Below are 24546 nucleotides of genomic sequence, written 5' to 3'. Positions count from 1 at the left end.
ATCTGACTTGCGCGGATCGTGTGAAAACATCAGGTATCACGAGATGCCTGGTGGAGTAACAAGTAATGGTTCCCTGGACACGGGGCTGTAAGTCAAAGCATTTTTTATAAACACATATATGTGTTTTTCTGTTATCAAGTTATCAGTGTAACCATTCAACTGCCATGACTCAGACCTCCAGTAGTCACGAGATTTGCTTAGATTACAGATTGTAGAAATGAAAAAAAAACCCCTAATGAAAAACATGCACGATCCCCACCTTTAGCATTAGACAGATACTGAAAAGCGGCTCTGAAGACGGGGAAAGCGGTATGCAGGGGCACGTTACCCGCCCTCCCTCCTCCTTTGACACCCTCAGTCTAACGGAGAGCTTAACAGCAAGTTCTCAAAGAATCTGGGCGCTCCTCACAGAGCTAAGAGACACGGGTGCCAATTTCCTTCGGGCAGCTGCGTGCAGGCTTCTCGGCCGCGGGGCTGGCGGGCGGTGGGTCCGGCCACCGTGCTCTTCGGGCCTAGATGGGGGCCGAAACCGCCACCAGGCCGGCCGCCACGCAGGCTTCCCGCGGGGATGCGGAAAGGCGGCCGGCGGTTTCCCGAGGCACGGCTCCCCGCCGGGCCACCCCCACCAGCCCCGCGGGGGCACCGGCCGCTGCGGTTCCCGGCCCTGCGCCTCTTCCCCGCCTCGGAGCAGGGAAGCGCCCAGCCGGGCAGCAGCCGCTGCCGCGACCCCCTGAACACCGCGCCTTCCTCTCGGACTGCGTAAAAACGCGGCTCTTCCACTGCGCGGAGGGCGGCCGCGGACGCCCGGAGCAGGAGGGCCGGCTCCCCGCCGGCGGGCCGCAGCCCCCTCAGCGCGGCGGGCGCCCCCCGGGCGGGGGAGGAGGGGGGGGGCCGCTGAAGGCGGGCTCCACCGGCTGCCGGGGCGGCCCCGTCCGCCCGGCCGGGCACCGCCGCGTCCCCCCGATCCCCCACCCCCGCCCCGGAGCTCTCGCAGCCCGCCCGGCGGGAGGCGTCACCGCCCGCTTGAACCGGAACCGGTTAGCGGGGGCCGCCCGGGGCGGCTGCTGCTGCCGCTGCCGGTGCTGCGGCTGCCGCGGAGGTTGCGGCGCTGCCGCGTGGGTGCGTGCGTGGAGCGGGCCCGGCGGCTGCGCGGGGGCGGGGGAGGAGCGCGGCGGCCCCGCCGCCGGCGATGGGGCTGTGCTTCGGCGGGCCCTGCGCTGCCCGCCCGCGGAGGAGGGCTTAGCTGCCGCAGCCCACGCCGGCGGGCCGCGCTGCGGAGCTGCCTCCGCGGATGAGCCGCCGGGGGGACCCGCCGGCCAGTGCAGCCGCAGGGCGCCGCAGCCGCCGCCTCTTCCCCCGCCGCTCCCCCTCGCCGCCGCCGCTGCCCATGGCTTCCCGCCGCCCCTGCTGACCGGCCGCCCCTCGCCTCCTCCCGAGCCGGGGCCGGGGCCGGGCCGAGAAGATGGGGAACACCACCTCCTGCTGCGTCTCCTCCAGCCCCAAGCTGCGCAGGAATGCCCACTCCCGGCTGGAGTCCTACCGCCCCGAGGCCGAGCTGAGCCGGGAGGACACGGGCTGCAACCTGCAGCACATCAGCGACCGGGAGAACATCGACGGTGAGGGCGGCCCGGCGAGAGCCCCCCGCTTCCCTTCCCCTCCCTTCCTCCCCCTCCCTGCGGCGGGGCCACGGCTCTGCCCCGGGCGGCTCCCCCCCCCCCCCCTCCGCGGGTGGGGCCGGTCGGTCCGGGCGCTGAGCCCCGCTGCCCTGACGCCCTGCCCGGTGTCGGTCCCCACGGCCGCCCCCGTGGGGCTGACGGGGCGGTCGCCGCGCATCCGCGCGGGGCTCAGCCTCCGGAGCCGCTCCTCTCCCCGGGGAGAGGGACGCCGGCCGGCGGCCCCCGCCGCATCCTCTGGCAAGGCGCAGCCCGCTGGTCCCGGCTCTGCGCTGCCCCAGACCCTTCCCCCCGCACCCCCCCAGGGTGGACAGCCGCCCGCAGCGGCGGGGGCCCGGCGGGCTCTCTCGGGGCTGGGTTCCGTTCCGCTCCGTCCCTGTTGCTCGCAGGGCTGGGCAGCGCGGTCCCCGCTGTACCCAGCGAACGTCACCTGCCGGTGTGGCACCTGCCAGGCCTCTGCGGGGCCGGGGCTTTGAAGGACGAACCCGGGCAGCGGTGGAAGCGGGAGAAATGTTTCCCCCGCCGACCCTCTCTCCCGGTGACTTTTTCTTCCCCGCCGTGGCTGCCGCGATGAGGCAGCGCTCTGCGAAATCACGAGTACCTGCCTCCTTTCCCTCTCCCTCTCTTTCTCTGCAGTGGTGTTCCGAAAAGCCGTATTCCTCTTGGTGCGGTGACGACTGAACGTGCTGCTGTTTTGGCTGACCAGGATACAGCTTAATTTTAAAGATGTGGTTTAACGTATATGTGTAATTCAGGTTTTGATTAGCCGAAGTGTTTAGTCCTAAAAGTTTACTTGGTAAAAGGTCAGCTATCTCATGGATTAGCTTACATGAACTGCCCTTGGTAGAAAGCCAGAAAGAGTGACTTCGGTGCGCTTCAATTTGCCTGCCACATCTTTTTGGTAGCTTATTCGATGGCGATTTTACTGCAGAGTTTTATGTTAAGTCAGTTCTTGGACGCTGGCAAACTTATGAAGCCCATAGAAGCAGATGGGTTCCCTCTCTGGTTAAGATCATTTCTTTTAACGAGATACATGCTGGAAATATGAATGTTTTTCAACTGTCTTCGCTACATGCGGCTGAAAAATTGGAGCATAACATGATCAGTAGGTGGAAAAAAATACATAATGGTCTGGTCTGAGAAAGCCAGGGAGATGAAAGAACCAATTGTTGATCTATGAATGATTAATTCTTCCAACACCAGGGTTGTCCAGCATAGCAGCATGCAGCTCTCTCTGATGGTACGGATTTCTCCATCTATACCAGCACAGAGTTTTTGGTCAGAGATGTGCAGGTTTTGTGCCTTGTTCTTGACGTAGTTTTTTTTCAGGATGGGAAGAAGGGCATAGGTGGAAATAGTAAGTGCATGTGTGCTTGTTAAAATGTGCGTGTAATGCAGGTAAGTTCCTGCATCTTGGTAGTTACTTGCAAAAAAAAAAAAATCTTTGTTGGTCGTTTCATTTGTTGGATCAAGACACGTGTATTCTGTCTCTCTTCTCCTTTAAACTGTGGCATGTTTCAAGCTTAGAGTTGTAACCTCTTGTTAGAACATGGAGAATACCTTTTGTATTATTTATTTTTAAATTTTGTTGGTTTTGATCTGGGACTATTGTCAGTGCAGTGTCACATTTTCAAATGGGCAAGCTGTCCTTAATTCTGAAAAAGAGCAAACAATTTTGGCTTCCCTTTCTATGCCTTACTGTAGTCTTGCCCCTTTTTATGGATAGAGTCTGAGAAATAAGTTTTCACTGGGGAGACTGATGGACAATAAATGTGTGTACACACAAAACAACTGGAGATACTTTGGGTAAAGCAGCTTTTTGAAGTGTGCTTTGTTGCAGGTCTGTTACCCTGGAGTCATATTCACTGAAGGTCTTTTGGTGAAAGATGATAGACTGATTACTAAATGTAATAAGATGATACTGTGTTTCTCAAATTTTATTTCCTATTAGACTAGTTATTATGTTTTTGTTGTTGAATTGTTTGACATTGTATGGCATACAGATGTTTACAGATGAGACACTGGGGTGGGGAAAAACTTCACAACAGAGAACTCTAATGATATTTTTATCATTTTACAATGATGTTCTTTACAGTGAAAGAACAATAGTCTGGTTATCTGTGCCATGAAGAGAAAATGCTGGGTATTGATTCCTTAGTGTTCCTGCAGGTCATAAAGTGTTTTCAAGAGTTTCTCAAATTGGTAGTGGTGCCAAGTGTACTTTTTTTTTTTTTTTAAGTGATACCAAAGACTGATACACTGAAAAGAAACTTTTTTGACACTGCAAATTTATGTTTCTTGCTGTTCTTCAAGCTTTCCCTTCCATCCGGCTCAGTACATGTGGCAGTGACAGCCAGGCTCCCAAAGTGCAAATTTGTGTCCCTAGCAAGCAAATTACCTTGTGAGTGGTACTGTCGGGGACTGTGACAAATCATGACATGCAGTCTCTGAGTTAATGTGTTCCATGTGGAAGTTACTCTCATGCTTATATTCATGGAAATTCATGAAACATTTTATTTTTTGGAGTGGGTGAAGCTGCTTGAATAAAACAAGAACTTCTGGAACCTTTAGATTGGCTGTGGGCTGCTTAAGGTTTTAAGAGACGAGTGGTTTTCACAGTTGCAGACCCCGTTTCTGGCAGGATGAGAAGGAGGAAGAAAAATAGGGAGGGATGTCAAACCTTTGAGTGATTTAATTGGAAGTTTTCATACTAGTACAACTGTTTGACGTTTGCCAGTCTTATATACTTCATAAGGAAACATTTGTCAAATCTGCCTTCAAGATCATGCCTTTGAATTGTCTCCTATAATTCAAGTACAATACCCAATCCAGTAGCAGTTTTTCAAAGAATGGTTGTAGGAATTCTGCTTCAGTTGGAATGGGTTTTATAGCAAATGACTTATTCTGGAGAAAGATAATGGTGAATTTCTCTTTCTCCCCCCCCCCCCCCCCTCCAAATTTCTAAGAAGGTAATGGATTTCTATAAAAATCCACACATGTGCAAAATTGCCTCTCTGAATATTATGCAGTCACCAGAACGCTTTTTTCCCCCTTTTTTTTTCTATTTTGTTTGTACAGGCTCATGATAAAGAAGAACACCTGACAGATTTTTACTTCTGGTTTTTTTTGAGAAAGAGCAAGAGAATAATTGTAACATACAGAGGTTACTGTCTGTTTTTGGTGATTTATTGCTAAGGGGGAGCTTCAACGTACTTCAGTGCTTCACATTTAAAAATTCACTTTAAAAAAATTATGGCAGTGGATTCAAGACTTGCAGATTCCTAGCTCTATCTGTTTGTCATCGAGACATTTTTTTACAGTAGCGTTAATTACAACAATAAGTAAAAATGATATCAGATTCTGTATCTCATTTGCATATAAACTTTTGTCTGTGCAAGCTGTGTAAGCATCTTGATGTATGCATTGTTTAAATCCTGGCTAGCTGGACTGACCATAGTCTGGACTCCACTTACTCTTTATTTACATCATCAGGTCACACAGTCAGACCCACTGTTGGTTTAACTTGAGAAAAAGCAGCATGTGGTGATGTGCTCAAATGTGATTGTTTGAAGCATGATTTCTGTAGTAAGCTTTTCAAGTATGGAGCTGTAGGGAGGGGGCGAAGGGATGTCTTACCACAAATATGATGGCATGAAGCAAAGCTGATACCCTATAATGAAACTGGCCAAAAGGCTGTTCTTGAAATAGAGACTAGATGGAGAGTTCCTAGGCTATTTGAAGGAAAGACAGTTCTTAATGATTAGCCCCTCTCCTGTCTCATCCTCCATCACCCCCAGCCCCACAAAATTCAGATTTTCTTCTCCCCTCTTTGTAAACTCCTGCTAATGTCACTAGGTCATTTTTCATTGCTAGCTCAGATAATGTCATCCTGTGCAACTGTGCATCACTGATCAACCTCTTCAGCCCTTTTCATGATGGGCCAATCATGTTAATTTTTTGCTGCATAATGCACAGGCTCCTAAGAATGGACTGCTTTTTAAAAAGCCATTTGTTTGTTCATTTACATATTTTTTTCCCCCACCTTCTTGAAACTGGCACATGGGAGTCTCTGAAATGAGATTAGTTAGTATTTGTGTATCTCTGTCTACTGTGTTTTATAAGAATTATGAGATTTTAGCAAAATACAGGAAAGGTTTAAAATGTCTGCCCCATATACCTAATGAAATTTTGCTGAAAGGGAATACTGGTGTTTTCAAGAGCTAGGGCATGATGGGTTGCACGTTGTGAAGGAACTGACCTACATTCACAAAAGTCAAGATACAAGCACTTCAGAAGCAAATGAAAGATCTGATATGTTGCACACAGACATTCCTGCTAACACCTGGATCATAAAAGGATAGTCATTCTTTAAAAAAAAAAAAAAAATAGTCCCTTTCAAAAATTTTCTTGTTCCCTTAGCCAGAATCCCTGCACAGAGGTGATCTATATGCTTTTCAGTACTGTTGTTTGCGTTACCTACCTAAGCATTTGTCAGAGGTCACCTATCAAGGTACCACTGCAATCTTGTGCAACAAAAAATTAAAAATGGAGCCTGCTGTGGCCTACATCACTGAACTTAGCCCTATACTGCATGCTGCTAGTGATGCATACCTCACAGCTTTCTTTATTATTTCTGCTATCAGCTTCATCTGTTTATTCTGTGCTGTGCCCTGTTTCTCAGAGGCACCATCATGTTGTACAAAGCCTTCCTAAAACCTCACTTTCACGTTGTTCACATCAAATCACTAAATTTACACCCTTTATGAAGTCAGTATTTTTATATTTAGCTGTAGAAGCTTTCAGGTCCACACATGCTAAGACTAATCATATTTGAACTTACTTCTAGCGAATTTTATTGGTGTACTGCCATCTGATTAAGAATTTCTTTGAAAGTGAGTTACACAAGATCAACAGTCTTGGCTGCTGAATTGGTACTCGGAACAGAATGACAAGACTTAAAATTATAGGTCTCTGAAAATGGAATGTCTACTGTGTTTTGAGGTAGGTTTTTTCCCTTAGATTTTACATGTAATAGGAATAATATGTTTAAAAGGAATGAAGACCTCTCCACTGTGCGGTCATAGCTCTTTTACCTAATTTTATGTGCATACTGAAGGTTTTTCAGACTTTCAGGGTATGTTTACTGCGTCTTCAGGCCTTGCTCAAGGTCGGACGGTACAAAAGGCAGTCCTGAAGTTTGGCACCCACATGGTGGGTCACCATTTTCTGAAACGAGGTGCTGTTTGCTGTGCACATACAGCAACTTACTGACACTGTGAATGCCTTTTTCTAGCTGCTCTCTGTATCATGAGGTTGGAAGGGGAATAAGTGAGCAGTGCCTAGCGCTACCTAATAGCTGCCCTTGTCCTGCCAGCCAGCTGCAGATCAGGCATAGTCTAAATAACTTCCTTGTTTAATATCTTTGCCAGAATATGAAGTACACTTTACAAACTGAAAATATAAACAATGTATAGCCTTTCTCTGAGCTTTCTGTGTAGAAATGAATCAGCATTACTTTTGCTTCTTTTCTTTTGAACTGGAATAACTAGAGCTTTTAAAATCTATTAATTTTCTGTGTGCATTCTGACATATGGAGTGATCTTTTTTACTTCATCCTGCAGAATATTTAATATATGTGCTATACATCTCTGAAAAGTATGTGACGAGCTGGTAAATGTTAATAAACTTTTTAAATTTAGCAATTTGTTATTTAGATAGAATACTCCCAGCAGTATGCTTAGGTGGTGCCTTCAATGAGTAGTTGCCAATTCCTCCCTATCTTCTGTAAGTTTTGTCTCCTTACAATCCAACTTTAAAAGCAAATATTCCAGAATTGCTGAAATGTACTGTTGGGATTTTCATGTTTACCAAGCTGAAACTTTTTGCGGAAGTTGACCAAAATTCAGAGATGGTTTGACTGAGCTCAACTTAAACTGCTGCTTGTGTAGACCCCACTTGTCATCATAAGCCATGCCCCCAGCCAGTCCAGTTTGAGCGTCAGCAGCTTCTGAGCTTCTTCTGGGAGGACTAGCTTAAATTTAGAGTGCTCACTAGCCTGAACTAGATGGAGAAAGAACGCAGCAGCAGCAGTATTATCTTGAAGACTAGTCCTCAGCTAGTACAGAAGCTGGCCAAGGAGCTGTGATTGGCATTACTGAGAAATTACTAGTGAAAGCTGGTTGGAGAATTTGCATGAAATCCTTTTTTTTTTTTTTTATTCTTTTTTTTCCTTTTGTTTTTTTTTTGTTTGTTTCCTTTCTCACCATGCTTGTAACATTTTAGGCCTGCAAACTCTAAAGGATTTATTAGACCAACTATCATTCAGCTAAGACAGGTTTCTGAGATCAGCAAGAGTGTACATTGTCCAGTAACTGGTGTTATTTCTTTGCAAAATAATTCTATTTCTGTTAAGTCAGGCTAATGTTGTAACCATTTTGCTGAAATATCTTTGCTGTGCTCTCATAAATGCAGTTTGCACTGCGGAAGTTGTGCTCTTGTCCTGTAGCTTATGATGGTTTGAACAAAATTTATTGATAAAAGCAATGTTTTTGTCACTGTGAGTGGCACTTTATTACTATCTTTGTTGGTGCAAAAATGTTGCAGAAAATTGTAATATTTGAACGCTAAGACAAGTTTATGGAGTAGAGCTAATCCTAAGATTAAAAGTGTGCTGTCATCTACCTCGTGTAACACTTCCCACATTCTTCTCCACTGTGGTTCTTAGAGGGGAAGAGCGTCTGCACTGGTACCTGTGTGATATCCTTCTTGCTTTGCGAGGAGAATTTTATTTTTAAAAGAAAAACAACCCAGCTTTGGTTAAATAAAAATTGTATCTCAGGCTTTTTGCTTGCTTGTTTCTTTGTCTGCAAAATTATTCTTGTATTCGTGTGGCTGAGGTCCAGAAGAAATCAGATGGAAAGTGAAAAGATTTAGTTTCAACAGTATGGAAACCAATATGAGACTGTGTTGAAATTTTAAAAGCTTCTTTTCTTTGCTGTATTTGTATTTCATTAAGAGTGGGAATTGATGAGTTATTCCTGAATCCAAAAGTTGGATTGTAAGGAGACAAAACTGTTACAGAAGATATAGAGGAAGTGGTAACCGCTCCAGGTTTTTATAAAGCCAGGCTACCAAAAATGTCATGATAAGGTGCATTGTTACTAAATGAAGATGTGAGACTGGTGGTACAGGGATCCTTTTCTAGATTTGGAGCAAAATTAGTGGATTATTGGTGTACTTAAAATTGTTTCTTGTATGCATTATATCCCAGCACATTAGTATTCTGGGAAATGGTACCTTTTTGTTGCTGTGTTGTTATTTGTGTTATGACATCTTACTGAATGTTTCCAACTGATAAAGAAACTTATTACCATCTTTGTTCCTGGAAAGAATATGTTGATTTCAGATATTGAAAGTAATACTGCATGAGAAAGAAGCTGTACTTGATCAGCAAAGATATTTTGAAATACTATCCTACACTTTGTCGCTTCTATGTGAACTCTCTAAGGAGAGGTAGTTTAGGAATTGTGAGTATATGTGAGGTTGTATATGTGAAATGACTGGCAGCAGTTACGCCTCTGTGTTGTAGTTGTTTGGGGTTTTTTTAGTGTTTATGAATAGTTTCATTTTACACCTAAATATACTGTGGTTTCTTTATCCTCTTTTCTGACGTTCCTAAGGAAGGAGACTGCATTAGTCAAAGATCCAAAGTTTGGGAATTGTAACTGGTCCTGAACAAGGCAGGACATGCTTCCCTGCTTTGGCTGAAAGAAACTTTCAGGCTGTGGTCAGTGAGCTCTACAAGCAGTAATTAGATGTCTGAACTGCTTTGTGAGCTGTGTTATTTTGTAAAATGATACAAGTGATGTAAAGACCTTGAAGAAGGTCTTTCAGCATTTGAAATTAATTAGAGCTCTTGATTCCTAGGCTGATATTCAGAGATTTAGATCTCATCTGTTCTTGTAGCTTGAAAAAAGTTGTCTGTATGTTATAGTATCATATATACAGTATATTCAGTAAGCTGTAGTCTCTATTAATTTGGTGTCTGTCCCCCACACTTCCTCCTCCTCAAAGAATTCTGTTAAAATAACCAGTGTGAAATACAGGTTAGAAGAAGAAAAAGTTATGATTGAGAACATGCAGATAATCGTAATAGAAATTTTTATTTCTAGTTGGTCTGCATGTTATAGGACTGCAGTCTCCTGTGTGTCTGGGAGATAGTATCACAGCTGTTATGAATCAGGATCTTTATAATCTGTACTGATACCTGTTTGTTTTGTTTGCTTTTCATTTTGGAGGACTTGAAAGGACTCATTTTGGTTTTATTAATTAAGTTTATGAAACTATATAACTGAAATCAACAGAGATAAAATTCATAATGGTAAGTCCAGTTATTGCAGAATGTTTTGCCTAACCAGTCAGTGCATTATTCTACTGTGTCTGTACTTAGGAAAAAACCCACAGTTTCAGACCTTATTAGAAATAATTTTGTTTCTAGTTGCTAACACAGTTTCAACTACAGCTATAGGCAGGATCTTAAACTTATTGGATCCCCAAACTCAATAAAGTCTCTTGAGGATGCTCTTGCTTTCATTTTAAATTCTTTGCCATTATCACTATTAAAATAGGGAATGTGATTAACCTCGACATAGTTGTTCAGATATATGGTTTGAAATTCTAGTATTTCAAATATTAAATAGTAATCAGTGAATAGATTTATCTGCATTTGGAATGAACATTTCCTGAAAAGGGATTCTGAAATGGAGATACAGGAGTTTTCTTCTGATTAGTGTTTTCGTATTTCTTGCTATGGGGTCATATGTAGTAGATTTGAAGTTCAGACATTAAAATAAACAAAAAGATAAAATCCAGCTTCACGAGTGAATGACAAGATTTTTTTATATGTGCCGCTACTATAAGCCATGTGTCAGTCCCGCCTGATGATGTGTTCATAGGGAGCTATGAACACATAGCTCTCAGTGGCACTTTGTTCTCAAAGCTTTTTGTTGTGACTATTCCTACCTGGCAGAAATCCATATGCATTTTATTCAGTCAGTCAGTGGAGGTGGAAGGGGTGTGAAGAGTTTGGAAATGCAATTTTATTTTAAGCTTTCAAACCATGCTTCCTGCAGCTAAACGTCCTCCTCCTTTTTTGGGTAATTCATTTGAGATGGTAAGTGTCTAGTATACTGCATTGACAATATACAGTTATCCTCTCTGTGTCCAACATAGAAAGAAATAAATTGGAACTGTAATTTTACTGAGCCGTATGTGTACTTTTTCAGGGGTTTAGGTAGGAGAAGGGTTCCTCTTGCTGAGGTAGTCCTGGAGATCCAGTCTGTGATAAAAATAATATGCAGTAGGAGGGATCTAACTGATTGTTTTGTGGAGAAAAACAAACCAATACTGCCTTTGAAAGCTAAAGCAAACAAAAACAATATTTAAAATTCCATATATAAGCAGTGATGTAAATTCTACATCTAGGAACTTGTTTCCCCTTGGCAAAATGGATATTTAAGTGAAAGGGACGTTGCCAAGTTAAATTTAACTGGAAATGAATGTTTTGTGAAAAGTAAGCTCTTGACCTTAAGTCACATTTCTTTAAAAAATGTTACAGTAAACAGTTATTTTTATAACAAGTATTTGAATCACAGTTTATGCAATCCAAACACTGAAGCTTTACGTTACTACATGAGAACCTGAACTTATATTGAACAACTGATCTTATATTTTCACATATCTGGTTATGTGGTTTCCTTTTTTTTTTTTTTCCTTCTTCTTTTCCGTACTGCGTGCTTTAATTTTTGAATGTAAATTTGCAGTTCAACAGCAGTGAAGTTATGCATCGGCGTGAGTAGAAAAGGAGAAGAGATCTTAAGGGAGCCATCAATATTTCTTTTGTCTCAATGATTTTGTGTGGATTATCTCAAAATGGGTTCACACGGATATCAATGTATTTGTTATTCTAGAAAAAAATGGTGTATTAATACTGGCTTGTACACAGTGGTTATTCAAGTGAAGTATGGTACTTTTTGAGATTGTGACTTCTGCCAAGTATCGGACGCTAAAGAAAAGGTAGTTGCCTGCTGTGGGCAAGCCACTGCATGATGGAACTGGCACGTGCAGCGAGGTCCTGGGCACCCTGCTGATGTCTCCGTTTCCTTCTGTTCCTGGTGGCCACGGTTAGCAGAGGGCGTCTTCTGTTACTGGGTTGCTGGATAACTGTGTGATGTAAACCCAGCATGGCAGTTGTCCTTGCGATATTTGTGAGCTTCAGGAATCTCCGCAAGTGAAGGCTAGACCTCCTGGATTTGTTGGAAATACAGGCTAGGGTTAGGTAGCAGCTCTTCCCCTCTCTGTCCAACTTTTTTGTGTGTGTGTGTTCTTTAATGAAATATTTATACCTAAGATATTATATGTAACAAATGCTTTGGAAAATAGCATTTTTAAAGTAAAATGTTGTTTTCTCTTTTTTGTCATGTTGCCAGTAGAATGTTAAAACTAGCTTTCAGCTGAAAGTTACTGCTTTTTGATCATTGCCCTCCTCCATACCTGTAGCTTTAGCAAGATTGTCCGAGTTTTATCTCCTTCCCCCCCTCCCCTTTTTTGTGTGTATCTCTGTCATAGTCTGCCTTACTTGCCTCCTGCCTGTGCTCCTCAGCCCAACCTTTTCTACCCACAACATACAGAAGTTCCTGTCTCTGATCTCATCACCTCTTATTTGATCCCTTATGTTTTGCTGTGCTTTTTGAGTGGTGAGAAGTACGCAATACATAGTCTATTCTAGAGTAGGGTCTGTGTGATGACTCCAGAATGGCATCATAGCTTTCAGTGTTAATTTCAAACTCCTGTTCTAGGTTACATCATGTTTGCATGTCAACATTTGCTGCACATTCCTAGTTTCCTACCCCTTCTGCATGTTTTACAGTCAAGCAAATAGAATAATCCTTGTTCTCTCAGATCTGTGTGACAGTTATCCACATATTGGTAAGATTTCTGTATTTCCCCCCTGTGTCTTTGGACTTTCAAGTAGCATCAAATGTGTATTTTGATCTCTGTAATTTTCTTAATGAGTTCTGGAAATGTGTGCTTTATGATGCATTTATGTCCTGGATTACAGTTTGGGATTACAAATAAACTGTGGTGCATGAGTTGTAATTCTTTAAACAGGTTCTGAGACTGTGTAGGTTTTTTCTTTTTAAAGAGTAGTGGAATGCGTATACACTGCTTCCTTCTAAATAAAAGGCTTAAAAGAGATTTAGTTAGTAGCAATGTTAACATTTGCAATTCGTGGAAGAAATTTCTTGGTAATCACCATCTCTGTAATCGATAGTCTGCCTGTGCTTCAATGTGTCCAGCTGTATGTAAATCTTCTCTAACTACATATTTTTGCATTTCTTTCCTCATGCAAATGAGGAATCTCCTTGGTTCCTATCTGGGGACTGTCATGGTTTAACCCCAGCCAACCCCAGGCGACAACTAAGCCCCACGCAGCCGCTTGCTCACTCTACCCCCCGCCCCGCCGCACGGTGAGGTGGGGAAGAGAATCGGAAGAGCAAAAGTGAGAAAACTCGTGGGCTGAGATGAAGACAGTTTAATAGGGAAAGCAAAAGCTGCGCACACAAGCAAAGCAAAACAGGAATTCATTCACCGCTTCCCATGGCAGGCAGGTGTTCAGCCATCTCCAGGACAGCAGGGCTCCATCACGCCTGACGGGGACTTGGGAAGACAAACTCCATCACTCCCAACGTCCCCCCTTCCTCCTTCTTTACATGCTTTATATGCTGAGCACGACGTCATATGGTCTGGAATATCCCTTTGGTCAGTGGGGTCAGCTGTCCCGGCTGTGTCCCCTCCCAACTCCTTGTGCCCCCCCAGCCTCCTCGCTGGTGGGGTGGGTGAGAAGCAGAAAAGGCCTTGGCTCTGGATGAGCACTGCTCAGCAGTAACGAAAACATCCCTGGGTTATCAACACTGTTTCCAGCACAAATCCAAAACATAGCCCCATATTAGCTACTCTGAAGAAAATTAACTCTATCCCAGGCAAAACCACCAGGGCCTCAAACCTGATTAATTTGGCATCGCCTAATTGAAAGGCAGGATCTGTTGCTGAAAAAGGTTTTTCCTTCTATTGCAGGAGTGGGAGTGTGTGACTCCTGGGCTTGGAGGCGGCTGATGGGGCTGGCAACTGGCCTGTTCTGGCCACGGTTACCTGGCAAACCAGGTGGCAAACCCTGGGGTTAGCAGGGCAAGAGGGGCTGTCGCGCTGTCGCTGTTGGGTTGCTGGGGTCTGGCTGCATGTTCAGCCTGGCCAGACTGTCCGGCAGGGGAATGGTGGGACCAAGAGAGAGTTTTCACCTCCCATTTGTGGCCCGTGTCTGGTACTCTTCCTTCCCTTGGTTTAGTTGGTCTGTGACTCTCGTCCATGTGAAGGTTTTACTTTGTGGCTCTGTAGGTCAGAAAGGCTCTCCAGCCCTGTTGTCTACTTCTTCTCTTAAAAATTGTTTTCAGAAAGTTGCCTAAATGGTCATGAGCGCTTCCTGTGCTCTACTTGCTGGCCATGCCGTCATCTCCACAAGCAGCTCCTTCAGTCTAATGATGCTGCGCTAATCAAACCTGTAGGGAATGTCACATGTTGAGTCAGCACGCTGCCAAATGTTGCTGTAGCTGTATGACTTGACTTGTCTTATTTATGTGACAAAAATGAGTGGAGGTACTTAGATCTCAAGAGAATGTGCTGACTTGCTTGAACCATTGTCAGTTCTTACATGGGGCTTTTAATCCTGTTTTTCATTGAGGCAAAATAGTTTTGATGCAGGTGTACCAGAAATAAGCTGTTAAAGGTAACCTGTCAAATAAGATGGGGGGTGGAGGGGGCGAAGATAACTTCTGATACGGCTGCTTTGGCAAGGGTGCAGCAGTATATAATTAAGTGTTGTGAAGCTTCAGTTCAGCAGTGCACATAAACTGTATACTCAAGTCCATTGCTAGCTGTAAAGCACTGATATTTGCAATGATATTAAAGCATCTGAGCTTGTTGTTATCTTGCAGTTAAGTCCTATGATGAGTTTGCTAAACAGGACCTGAGTGAGAATAACAGTTGTTAAAATAATTCAGAACCTGGAGCTTGCTCTTACAAGATGCTTAGTATGCAGGTGATGGTTCAGGAAAGCACTTGTTGAGACAGGATATTGCATCTGATTTATAAATAGTCCTGTTAACTTCCTACTGCTTGCTACAGTTCTCTTTCCTCAGGTAACTCAGGTAGGTGGTGGTTTTTTTTTTTATATCTGTTAGAAAATAATAGGAAAGTATGTGCTGATAAAGTTTTATTGTTGATGTCTTCTAGAGGGTTGGTAATATCTAGCTGTAATCTGAAAAATAATTTGACCCAGGAGCCTGTTTGATCTCTGGAAAGATCTCTGCAGCATCTTTCAAGTAAGAGTCTTGACAGTATTTACTTAGTGTTTGGAGGGAAACTCAAGACTTTGTTCAAAAAAGCAGTTGTGTGTCATTGTTAAATGGCATTACCTCTGTCTTGCTGTCTGCATCTCGTTTCTTTGTTCACCCACTATATTTTCATTGGATCCTTCTCTTTTGTCTTCTGTTTATCTTCTTTTGTCTTCTGTTTTGTTGCAGGGTTTATTGTTTTGCAACAAGTAAGCTTTCTTATCCTAGCAGGCTGAAGTTACTATCCAGGACTGGGTAATGATAGCATTTTTTGATCCCATAAATAAACTCGTGGTTAGTGTATTTTCTTAATGGAGCTTAAAACAGATGGGAGGAAAAAGTCACAGTTTCCTTATGATAATATATAACAGTTGGCCCAAGGCAAATGCCTATGTATCTTAAATAAATAGCTAATACATTGGTAGTTACCATTAATTATTTCCATTAGCTTCATTCCTTTGAATAAAAGGGATCATTATCATCTCCATGGTGGTACATTGACCTAGTAAACAAAGCAGAATCAGAAATAACTTGCAAATGAAGGTTGTTATGATGAACAACACTCTATGTGTTCATGCCCCAGCTTACTAATATAATATATTAATAATGGGTGACTTACTGTGTTTTCAAGCTTAGACAGCAGTAAAGAAATGTCCTCAGCTCTCTGTTTACCAGAAAGATGGAATTAAACAAAAAGGATTGATGAGAAATAACAGTAGGCATTTTTCAAGCAAACCAATCTCCATTTCAACAAGTCATATTTGTGAGCAAATTAAAAGCCCCTGAAACACATTAGAAGACATACGGTGAATGGGTAGGGAAATACTGTTTTATTAAGTGGTACTACAGACTGTAGTAGGAATTTCAGCATCTCTAAATTGCTTGCTTAAATACCCTTCTCTCAGCTCAAAAACTTGCGTAGGGTTACATACTAATCTGTTGTAAATAAGCTTAACTGAACTCAGTGGAATAACATTTAAGAAAATTTATCTCTCTATTTTCCAAGGTGATGTATCGATGCAGCTCTTGAAGTTAAATCCAAGTTTTGGGAGTTCCTTCAGGGTGTGTCAGTTTTCTGAGGACTGTAAGAAAAAGAGAGGTTTTCTGCCAGTTTAGACCAAGTAAAAAGTTAGTCTAGTTCTTGTAGTAAAATTGCTTCCTTGAATAATGCTATAAGATTTATGGAATAGATTTGGTTTTAGTTGTGGGGTTGGTTGAGTTTTTTGTTTCTTTGTTTGTTTGGGGTTGTTTTGTGTGTTTGTGTGTGTGTGTGTATTTATGTATGTATATACAAAACCCCCCACAACTAAAACCTTTCTGTAAAGAAAATCAGGGCTTCTCTGTGAATGTAGAAACCATTGGGACATAGGTTTCTGCCAGGAACATGTAAATCAAATAGAGCTGATAACAGCCAAAGACTTTACTAATTTCTTTACACCTCTGTACACTGTACAATAGGTCATCTTGACTTTTATTGTTTGTTCTCAAAAAAAAAAAAAAAAGTTGAAAAACAACCTTCCTGTTTGCAGTCAGAAACTAGGTATCCTTCTGGGTTTTAGTCCTTAGTTCATGGCTCACATAGAAGTTTTTTATTCTCACCAGTCCTGGCTGAAAACTTTTCTTCTGTGCTTACTGTTAAGGTGTGAAGGACATGTACTGAGAAGTAAGTGCCTTCCTTCCTTGCAAGGTGAACAGCATGTGGTACGCTTGTTAGGGTGGTTGGTTGGTACGTATGTAAGACAAGATCAGCTCCTGTGGAAGATGAATTTAGCATTAAATGACACATTTGACTTGCTGTTTTCTTTGAGTGAGATTCAGCACTGTCTCTACTTAGTTTAATTTATAGTTGCTTTGACCGTAGTTACAACCTTGAGCTATGGAAATCCTTTTTCATCTTTTCAACCCCCTTGTGGGTTTTAGCAAAGGACAGATTTTTTTCCTGTCTCAAATATTTTCTCTGTGAAAGTGTATTTGAAAGGTAGCTGACCAACTGCTCTTCTGTCTCCCTGTCTTCCTCCAGACTAAGGATCTGTTACTACCTACATTATTTTGTGATGAGTATTTGCTGTGTATATAGTATGCTAAGATATTCACTGTATAAGACTGACTTTCAGAAAGGCAAACCACTTGATTATTCTGTAAGGTTAAAAAACAAATGCAAAATAAGCCTTTACTAAATTTTACCTCCTTCCAAAAAGTGCCTTACATGTTTGTTTTCAAGTGTTGTATTGGCACGTAGGAGAGAATTTGAGAAATCCCACAGCTGGTCAAGCCAATGTCTCTGACAGCAGTGGCTGCTCAGAGAGTGTGCATAGAAACATCTGCACTGTGCTGTATTAGAAGAAGAGCCTTACACAACTGAAGAATACCTGTAAACATGTAAAAGACGGAGACAAGAAATAGAACTGTCTTTGGATGTGACCTTATTTTTCAAGGAAGGATAGTACTAGCCTTAAAAAAAAATAATAAAAAATTACATTGCTTGTTTATAAACCGCTGTATTAGATTTGGATTGCTTCTTCTGGTACAGGAAAGTAAGTTTGTCCGTGGGATTGTTTTGGAGTACAATCCTGTATTTCCCAGGCATTCGGACACATGCTAGGTTCCTACAGAAATACGCTGGTACGTGAGCAGCAGACACCCTTAGATACTTGGCACTTTAATTTACCTGGGCCTAGGCTGCATTGAGGGTCTATGAGCACACTGTGACAAGTTTTCAGAGTCAACTAGAATGTTGAAAAACACTAATTATTCTTTATTTGTTTAATTTTTTTCTTAACAAAAAATGTAATTCTGAAAGACAATTATCACATACCGATAAGTTTTATAACGACATGCAAATCAGTTTAGATTTTCAATGCAAAATATGATTCTAGTGCTTGTGCAATAAAATTGCATGCCCTTACAGACTGATGTTTGCTTTTGGCCTTAAAGGGAAGAGCAAGGGGTTGACTTTCTCAGAGTCAGCTATGGAAATGGCATAGGCTTTCCAAAACCAAGTTACTAGTTTATTTCAGTCCTGGCCCCCTAATTTCTGAGGGAGCTATAGGTCAGCCTTATGGTGTCTGCAGTTCTTAACTTTTTTTGCATAGAATGCTGGGGGTGATTTGAGTATTACATGGCCTATAAATACTGTTTGGTGGGAGTGCAGTGAAACCATCAGCTGTGCTTCATAGTTTGGGTTTTCCTTGCCTAATAGCAGTGTGCGAAGGGTAAAAGAAACTAGAAACATGAAACTTCTGTTAACAGATTTTTGCTGCTCTGCGTATTGGAGAGCATTGTTAGCACACTGAGAAGAAAACTGGATTTATATCAGGGAATGCATTACTACTGGTGGATAAAAGGAGGTGTTTTCTTCTAGAAAAAGGTGTCTTCTAGAATATACTGCACTTGATTATATAGGCAGCTTTAGTAATTGCAAAAATTATGTACTTGAACAATAAGTAAAATTCAGAGGTAAAACTAAAGCTGAGGACTAGCCACATGGTGAAAGTGATGGCATATCAAATCTGGTGGTGCCTTAAACAATATATTAGGGGGAAAAAATTTCTAACATTCCCCCCCACCCTCCCCACCTCATACTGCATTTATTTACAAGATAGATATTCAAAGAGGAAGCAATATTGCAATTTGAGACTGCAGTCAAGTGTTCATGCATTTGTGGTGTTATTGTTTTGGTTCTCTTTCATTTCCAATGAACAGAAGAAGCTTTTCAAAGATTGCATTTCACAAAAGATTAGTGTTCAGAATATTCAGTTTAGTATAGTCAACAGGTGACATTCTAGACCATAATTTTTACATATTATATTTAAAGCCTATCCAGAACACTGATGAAGAAAATACTTTGACCTTTTACCACAGCAGCTTTGGGCTAGTTAAAACAAAGAAAATGCTTAATTTCTCTATATGTCTATTAGCATATCTTGATTTGAAGTCTAATGAGGAACTGAACAGATAAAACCTACAAAATGTTACGCTGTCAGTACTTTTGAAACTGCCCCTTATGGAGCTCAAATTCTGAGGTTTTAAATCTTGTCCATTTTTAATACAGCTTCTATCACCATTTTAAAGCCCTCACCAGTCATTTATGAAATTGCACTAAGGTTCTGCATTGTCTGATGCTAGTTTACAAAGTCTGGATATGAAAGTAAATAGACAGAAAGTGATATTATTCTGTCATCTCTCTGTTACTGCTTTCTGTTACCTACTTCTAGCCGCTGCCTGTGACTTCACTGATGTCTCAGATGCTCCTTTCTGCTTGTTTCCTGAAAGTATAAGTTTTATACACACGTAATAAACAACCCTTTGGCATTCTAAAGATACTGTATTGTATCTAAAGATAAGAGAAAACCAGCTGATAAGTGCCTCCAGTGCAAGTGTACAGTGTGACATGGAATATTATATGCAAAATGGACATTTTAGCGGAGTATCCCCTGCGCAGTGTTCTCTCAGTTGCATTCTGTATCTTACATTCTTTAGATAGGTTCAGCAGCGGTAGCTGTGTCAGGGCAAGGTACAGCAAACACATGTTGTGTTTCTGCTCGGAGGTGGCTATATTTAATTGGTGGGTGAACAGAGTCCATTACCAGCTTTAATCCTGCTATTGTTTTTTAACTGGAAATTGTTCAGTGATGGGCACTGAAACTCCAGATAGGCAGATGGAAAGGCAGCAGAAGGCTTTTACATTTAACAAAATGAAAGTCTTTGCTTTGGCATTTACTATCTCGGGTCTTTCTTCTGTTTTAACTTTGTCGTTAGGGAGTGGAAGAATGTTGCTCTAATTAAAAATAATTGCAAGCAGGTGTTAATATTGTTAATTCTGGTTTGTGTTTATCCTTTCAACTGTATCTGCTAACCAAGATACATCAGCATTTTCTTTGTGAGGCTGCTTTTCTGTCATTTTGATAAGATTAAGTTAGCTGTTAGTAAGTAATTCCAGTTTTATTTGTATTGCCATTGAAATATTCTTTATGCATTCATTACAGATTTTCATGCTTAAAAGAAAATTTTCTGTTATTCACGAACACTGCTTGTTTTCTGATTCAGTTGGGACTTCCTTACCTCATGCTGATTGATGTGTAGAAATCCCTATAGACCACTGAAGAATTCTCTACTTTCTAGATGACTTTTCTTGTTTTTCCCTTGTTCTGAATAGTTAAATATTCTGGTTTTGAAACGAATATATTTTCAGAAGCTTCTTGTTATAGTGGAAATCCTACCAATTTACCTCCAGTGTTTTCTATTTCAAGTGATCCTCTTGACTATTTTCTGCTCTTCTCTTTTCTCTGTTGCTATGTGAAGAGTGTCCTTTTGCATAGGGTAAATTCACTGTTTGCTGATGTGCTCAGCTATGTTATAATATGCTTGTTCTTAATTTATTTTAAATTTGAATAATCCTTCTAGTAAGAATGACAATTCCCACATACAGCCATTTGCATATAAATGTATATATACTTAAAATCATGGAGAATGGTTTGGGACTTCTGATTGTTTATACACTGTAGGATATCGAGAACTGTAGGATACATGCAAAACACTGGAAAGTGGTACAGAAGCCAAAAATACTGTTGTGGAGATTCTAAGCAAATACAGTGTCTCTGTCCCTCTCTCTCTTTCCCTTCTTCTCTGTTTATGTATTACCCATTGCTTATTAAATGCTTGATATAGGAAGTTAAAATGGATGAATATTTACAAAATAGATGAATCACCTTGAAATGTAAGTGTGCTGGAAAGTGAGATGAACAATGTTTAAATGTCATATTAAGAAACTGATCCAAACTAAGAAATACGTATTTTTATTTTAATTTTGATTAAAGAATTGATGCCTAATCATGCAAATTAACTTTTTTTACAACTATGAATCTGCTATTTTCATTATCATAATTTTGATGTGATTAGTAATCTGAAATTAAAACTTTTTAAAATAGTTTCATTATATTTCCAGTTTTGAATGGGGACCTCTCACACAGTTAGGAAAGGCCAGGTACGTGTGCCATTTGTAATAAGTGCTAAATCAGACTAATGGGGGTCTCCTTTTTTCAAATACAGTTTTGTCATTTTCTTCTGTTGTGCTTCTTAGTTCATTAAGTAGACGTCCACAAAGAGAGGAATCAAAATCTCCCTGTAACGAGTGCAACTCAGTATATCAGCGAGAACAATACAGGTTTGTATTATTCTCAGAAGTTGGAGATGACCCATTGTCTTAAGAGACATGCTTATTTTTCAGCTTAAGTAACTTGCTGGGATGGCACTGTGAAATTAAGGTGCAGGCACTCAATCTTTAAAACCTCTGTTACAGCATTTGAGTGTGTGAAAGATTTGACGGGGTTATTTTCCTGTTCCCTTTGAAACAAACAAATGATTCAGTAGGCTTCAAGCATGTAATTGAATGGCCTTTTTTCCAAGGAATTTCAGGTATGTTCTTTTTAGGGAAACACTTAGCAAATCACATCTGTATGCCTTAGCATTTAAGTATTTAAAATACTAGTTTTGTATTGATTAACAATATTGCTGGAAAGTATTTCTCCCATCACAAAGAAGCGGAGTTTCTCTTTTTCTATCTAGGGCTGCTTTAGCCCCTTGCTTGATGCTGTAATGCAGAGATTGTTCATTTCCTACCAAAACAGAAGTCAGAACAGAATTGCAAGTGTGTTGAGAGCAAAAAAGCTTCAGGGTTGACCCTGGTCTCTGTGGGCACATTAATCCCTTGGAAGGAATACCTTTGTGTGTTTTGTCTAGCTCTAATCTTTGCTTCTGTGGTGGAGAAACTTAACCCCTGAGTAATGAAGTTCTTTAACAGATTATTTTCCTTCACTAAATTAATTTATTTACAGACTTTTAAACATTCTGAATTCTTGAAAGTCCAAAATTCTGATGCTAATTCCAGATCAACCAGTGACACCTGTGCTCATTTCTCTCAACACTGTAATCGCTTTTAAGGGCTTGAATTTTCCTTTTTAATCTGCAGGCTCATGTCACAGTGTCTCCTTTCACAGCCACTCATGTGTGCACTGAAGTTGATCGCTGATTTCATCTGAGGCCATGGCAGGCTGGAGCCCGATGGGTTTTATCTGTCTGCCATAGTAGGCAAAATTTCTGGTATAATCATTTCACATTTGTATTCTAAAAATACAGTGCCAGTCAGTCATTTTAAGTGGAACCAATACAAATAACCAATAGGTAACCAATACAAAACTATAATTTTAAAATAAAGTTTCTTGTGCAGCTGATACAAAGCTGCCATGTAAGTACTGGACTTCAGAAATGTGTGAAAGACTTCAAATTTTATAGTATTTGTGAAATGACTATGGTGTTTATCAAGCAGTGGTACTGTAGGGCATGAAAGGTACAGCACACTTTGGTTTTGCCTTGGGAGAGTGCTTGGCAGATTCCGGTTGTGTATTTGTTCCCAGAGTTTTACAAGGCAAATGAGACAGTGGGCTTGGAGTCTGCTGCTCCATGGAGAATTCCCTGCCCTAAACCCAGTAGGATAGAAATACAGCAAATTTGCATCGTCTGTCTCTGTGTTGGTCCTACTTCTTGGAGATGTAAGGGTCTTTTAGTCCCTAGAAGTATGAGCAATCAGAGCTGGCCTTAAGATCTTAGCAGAATGGAAAGGGAACTCTGGCATGCTCTAGGAAAGAAATTGGGTAGCCTTTCCTTACTTTGCAGTTGAAAGCTCCTTTAGTTTGTCTGTGAAGTCACTGTGTTGCTGTTGTAGGAAAAGAGCAATTATTTTCTTTCTCCCCCCACTATGAATGTTGAGTTATTGCTTCTTCCCTTTTGGGAATCAGTTGGGGGTGGACTTGAAGTGGAGACACTGTGAAGGTTCGCCTTTAGGGTTCCCCATATTTGAGTCTTTATCAGAAGGGAACTATATAGGTTCTAAAGTTCATGTAAAACAAGAACAAATCCTAAACCGGTTATGTCTTTTCAGAAAGGTGAATGGATAACTAGTGGAGGCTGTATTTTATGTTGGAAAGCAATACTCTTGTCTAACAGAGGGTGAATAAATTATTTCTAACAGGTATACAGTTTCCTGATAGAGAGGAATTGCAGTGTCCTGCTTAGGGGCAAAAGTAGATACCAATCATTAAAATATATGGCAGATATGATAACCAAAGTGTTAAAAATTCTGAAAACATTACATTGGGTTTGGGGTTTTTTTATTTGTTCTTTTTTTTTTTTCTGTTTTTTTGTTTTGTTTTGTGAGATGTAAAAACAGAGGGATCCCCAAACCTTAGTGTGTAGCTGGCCTCTGAATGAGTAGTAGTGTGTGCTTTTTCTTAAGACGAGATCTGTTTTGCATTTAGTCATCTATGTTTGTCTTCCGTGTGTTAGAGAAGTATTTTCAGAGGGCTTTTCCAGAACTGTGTAACACCTGCAATTTTTTTCCCCAGAACAATAAATACTGTTAAAGATAAGCAGCGAACTGAATTTGGAGTTCCTGTAATCTCCAATCTGACTTGTGGAGTTAGCTTGTTTCATGCCAGAACTTGTTTAATTCTGAGATACTTCAGGAGTAGGACCCCATTAATCTTTCAGTTTCAACATCAGTGAAATTTTAAATGGTTTGATTGATCATGCATATATTATGGCATGTTGCACACTGCCATTAAAGAATTCACTATGAGAAGGAGGTTTTTGAAGTAATTCTTGTTACAGCTGAGACTGCTGCAAAATAGACCTGAGTTTAGCTGGCACTAAATGGAAATGTTGGAGCTCTGTAACGATCTGTTTTTCAGCTTTATGCAAATAAGCATGGGCAACTACTGAATGAGTGGCAAGAAGACCGTCTCATTCACACACCTCTTGCACAAGTGTAATATTTTGTCTTACCTGATAGTAATGAATTTAATGTTGATTTTACTTAATCTTCCTAAAACTTGTCTTCTGATTTGAGGGTTTTAACTTATTTTTGTACTTTTCTTGGACATTGATTTGCGGACATCAGAGGTGCATAACTCATGCCTGTCAAGTTACATCAGGCCTGACAGGACAGTTCATATTAACTTGTGGTTTGCCTTTGGCTGCCCTCTTTTTCTGAGGACTTTGCAAAGTCCCTGCAAGATTTTGACCTGTAAAATATGTAGTGGTTAAGGCCACGTGAGTTCTGTGTGCTCTTGAGTTCCTCAGGGTGTTCCTATATATAGGAACATTTTGCTGCACCTGTGTAGAGAAATAGGAAATACCGTATGTGTCCTCAGTGATTTGAAACTGAGATTTTGTTACACACCTGATGCTTAAAATCAAATTACGTTGCTCTAACATATTTATTTACTCATTGAGTTGTGCTCAAAATTAAGAACATTTAATATTCTCTGAACTAATTTGGTTGACGAGTGTTCTTTCTCCCTTTTTTCACTGAAGTAGAAAAACTCACCCTGTTCTTTTGCTGTTGCATTGATATGTAACCAATGTACTGG

The 24546-nt window shown here is 41.2% G+C and overlaps 1 protein-coding gene across 2 annotated transcripts in view; it reads left to right on the top strand.

Annotated features, from left to right (window-relative positions):
* Positions 1-1048: 1048 nt before the first annotated feature.
* CCNY (cyclin Y) overlaps positions 1049-24546 on the top strand; it is a 129816-nt gene continuing 106318 nt past the window's right edge. The window contains exon 1 of one of the 2 annotated variants that reach the window (XM_075045836.1): positions 1049-1616. In XM_075045836.1, the coding sequence (XP_074901937.1) occupies positions 1463-1616 (154 nt within the window). In that variant the 5' untranslated portion in view covers positions 1049-1462. The remainder of the gene's footprint in view (positions 1617-24546) is intronic. The other variant, XM_075045851.1, reaches the window with a different exon arrangement.

The sequence above is a fragment of the Buteo buteo genome, chromosome 2, assembly GCF_964188355.1.
Source record: "Buteo buteo chromosome 2, bButBut1.hap1.1, whole genome shotgun sequence".
Taxonomy (NCBI): domain Eukaryota; kingdom Metazoa; phylum Chordata; class Aves; order Accipitriformes; family Accipitridae; genus Buteo; species Buteo buteo.
Note: the sequence above shows the minus strand (reverse complement) of the source record. Positions and strands in the feature narration are given on the sequence as shown.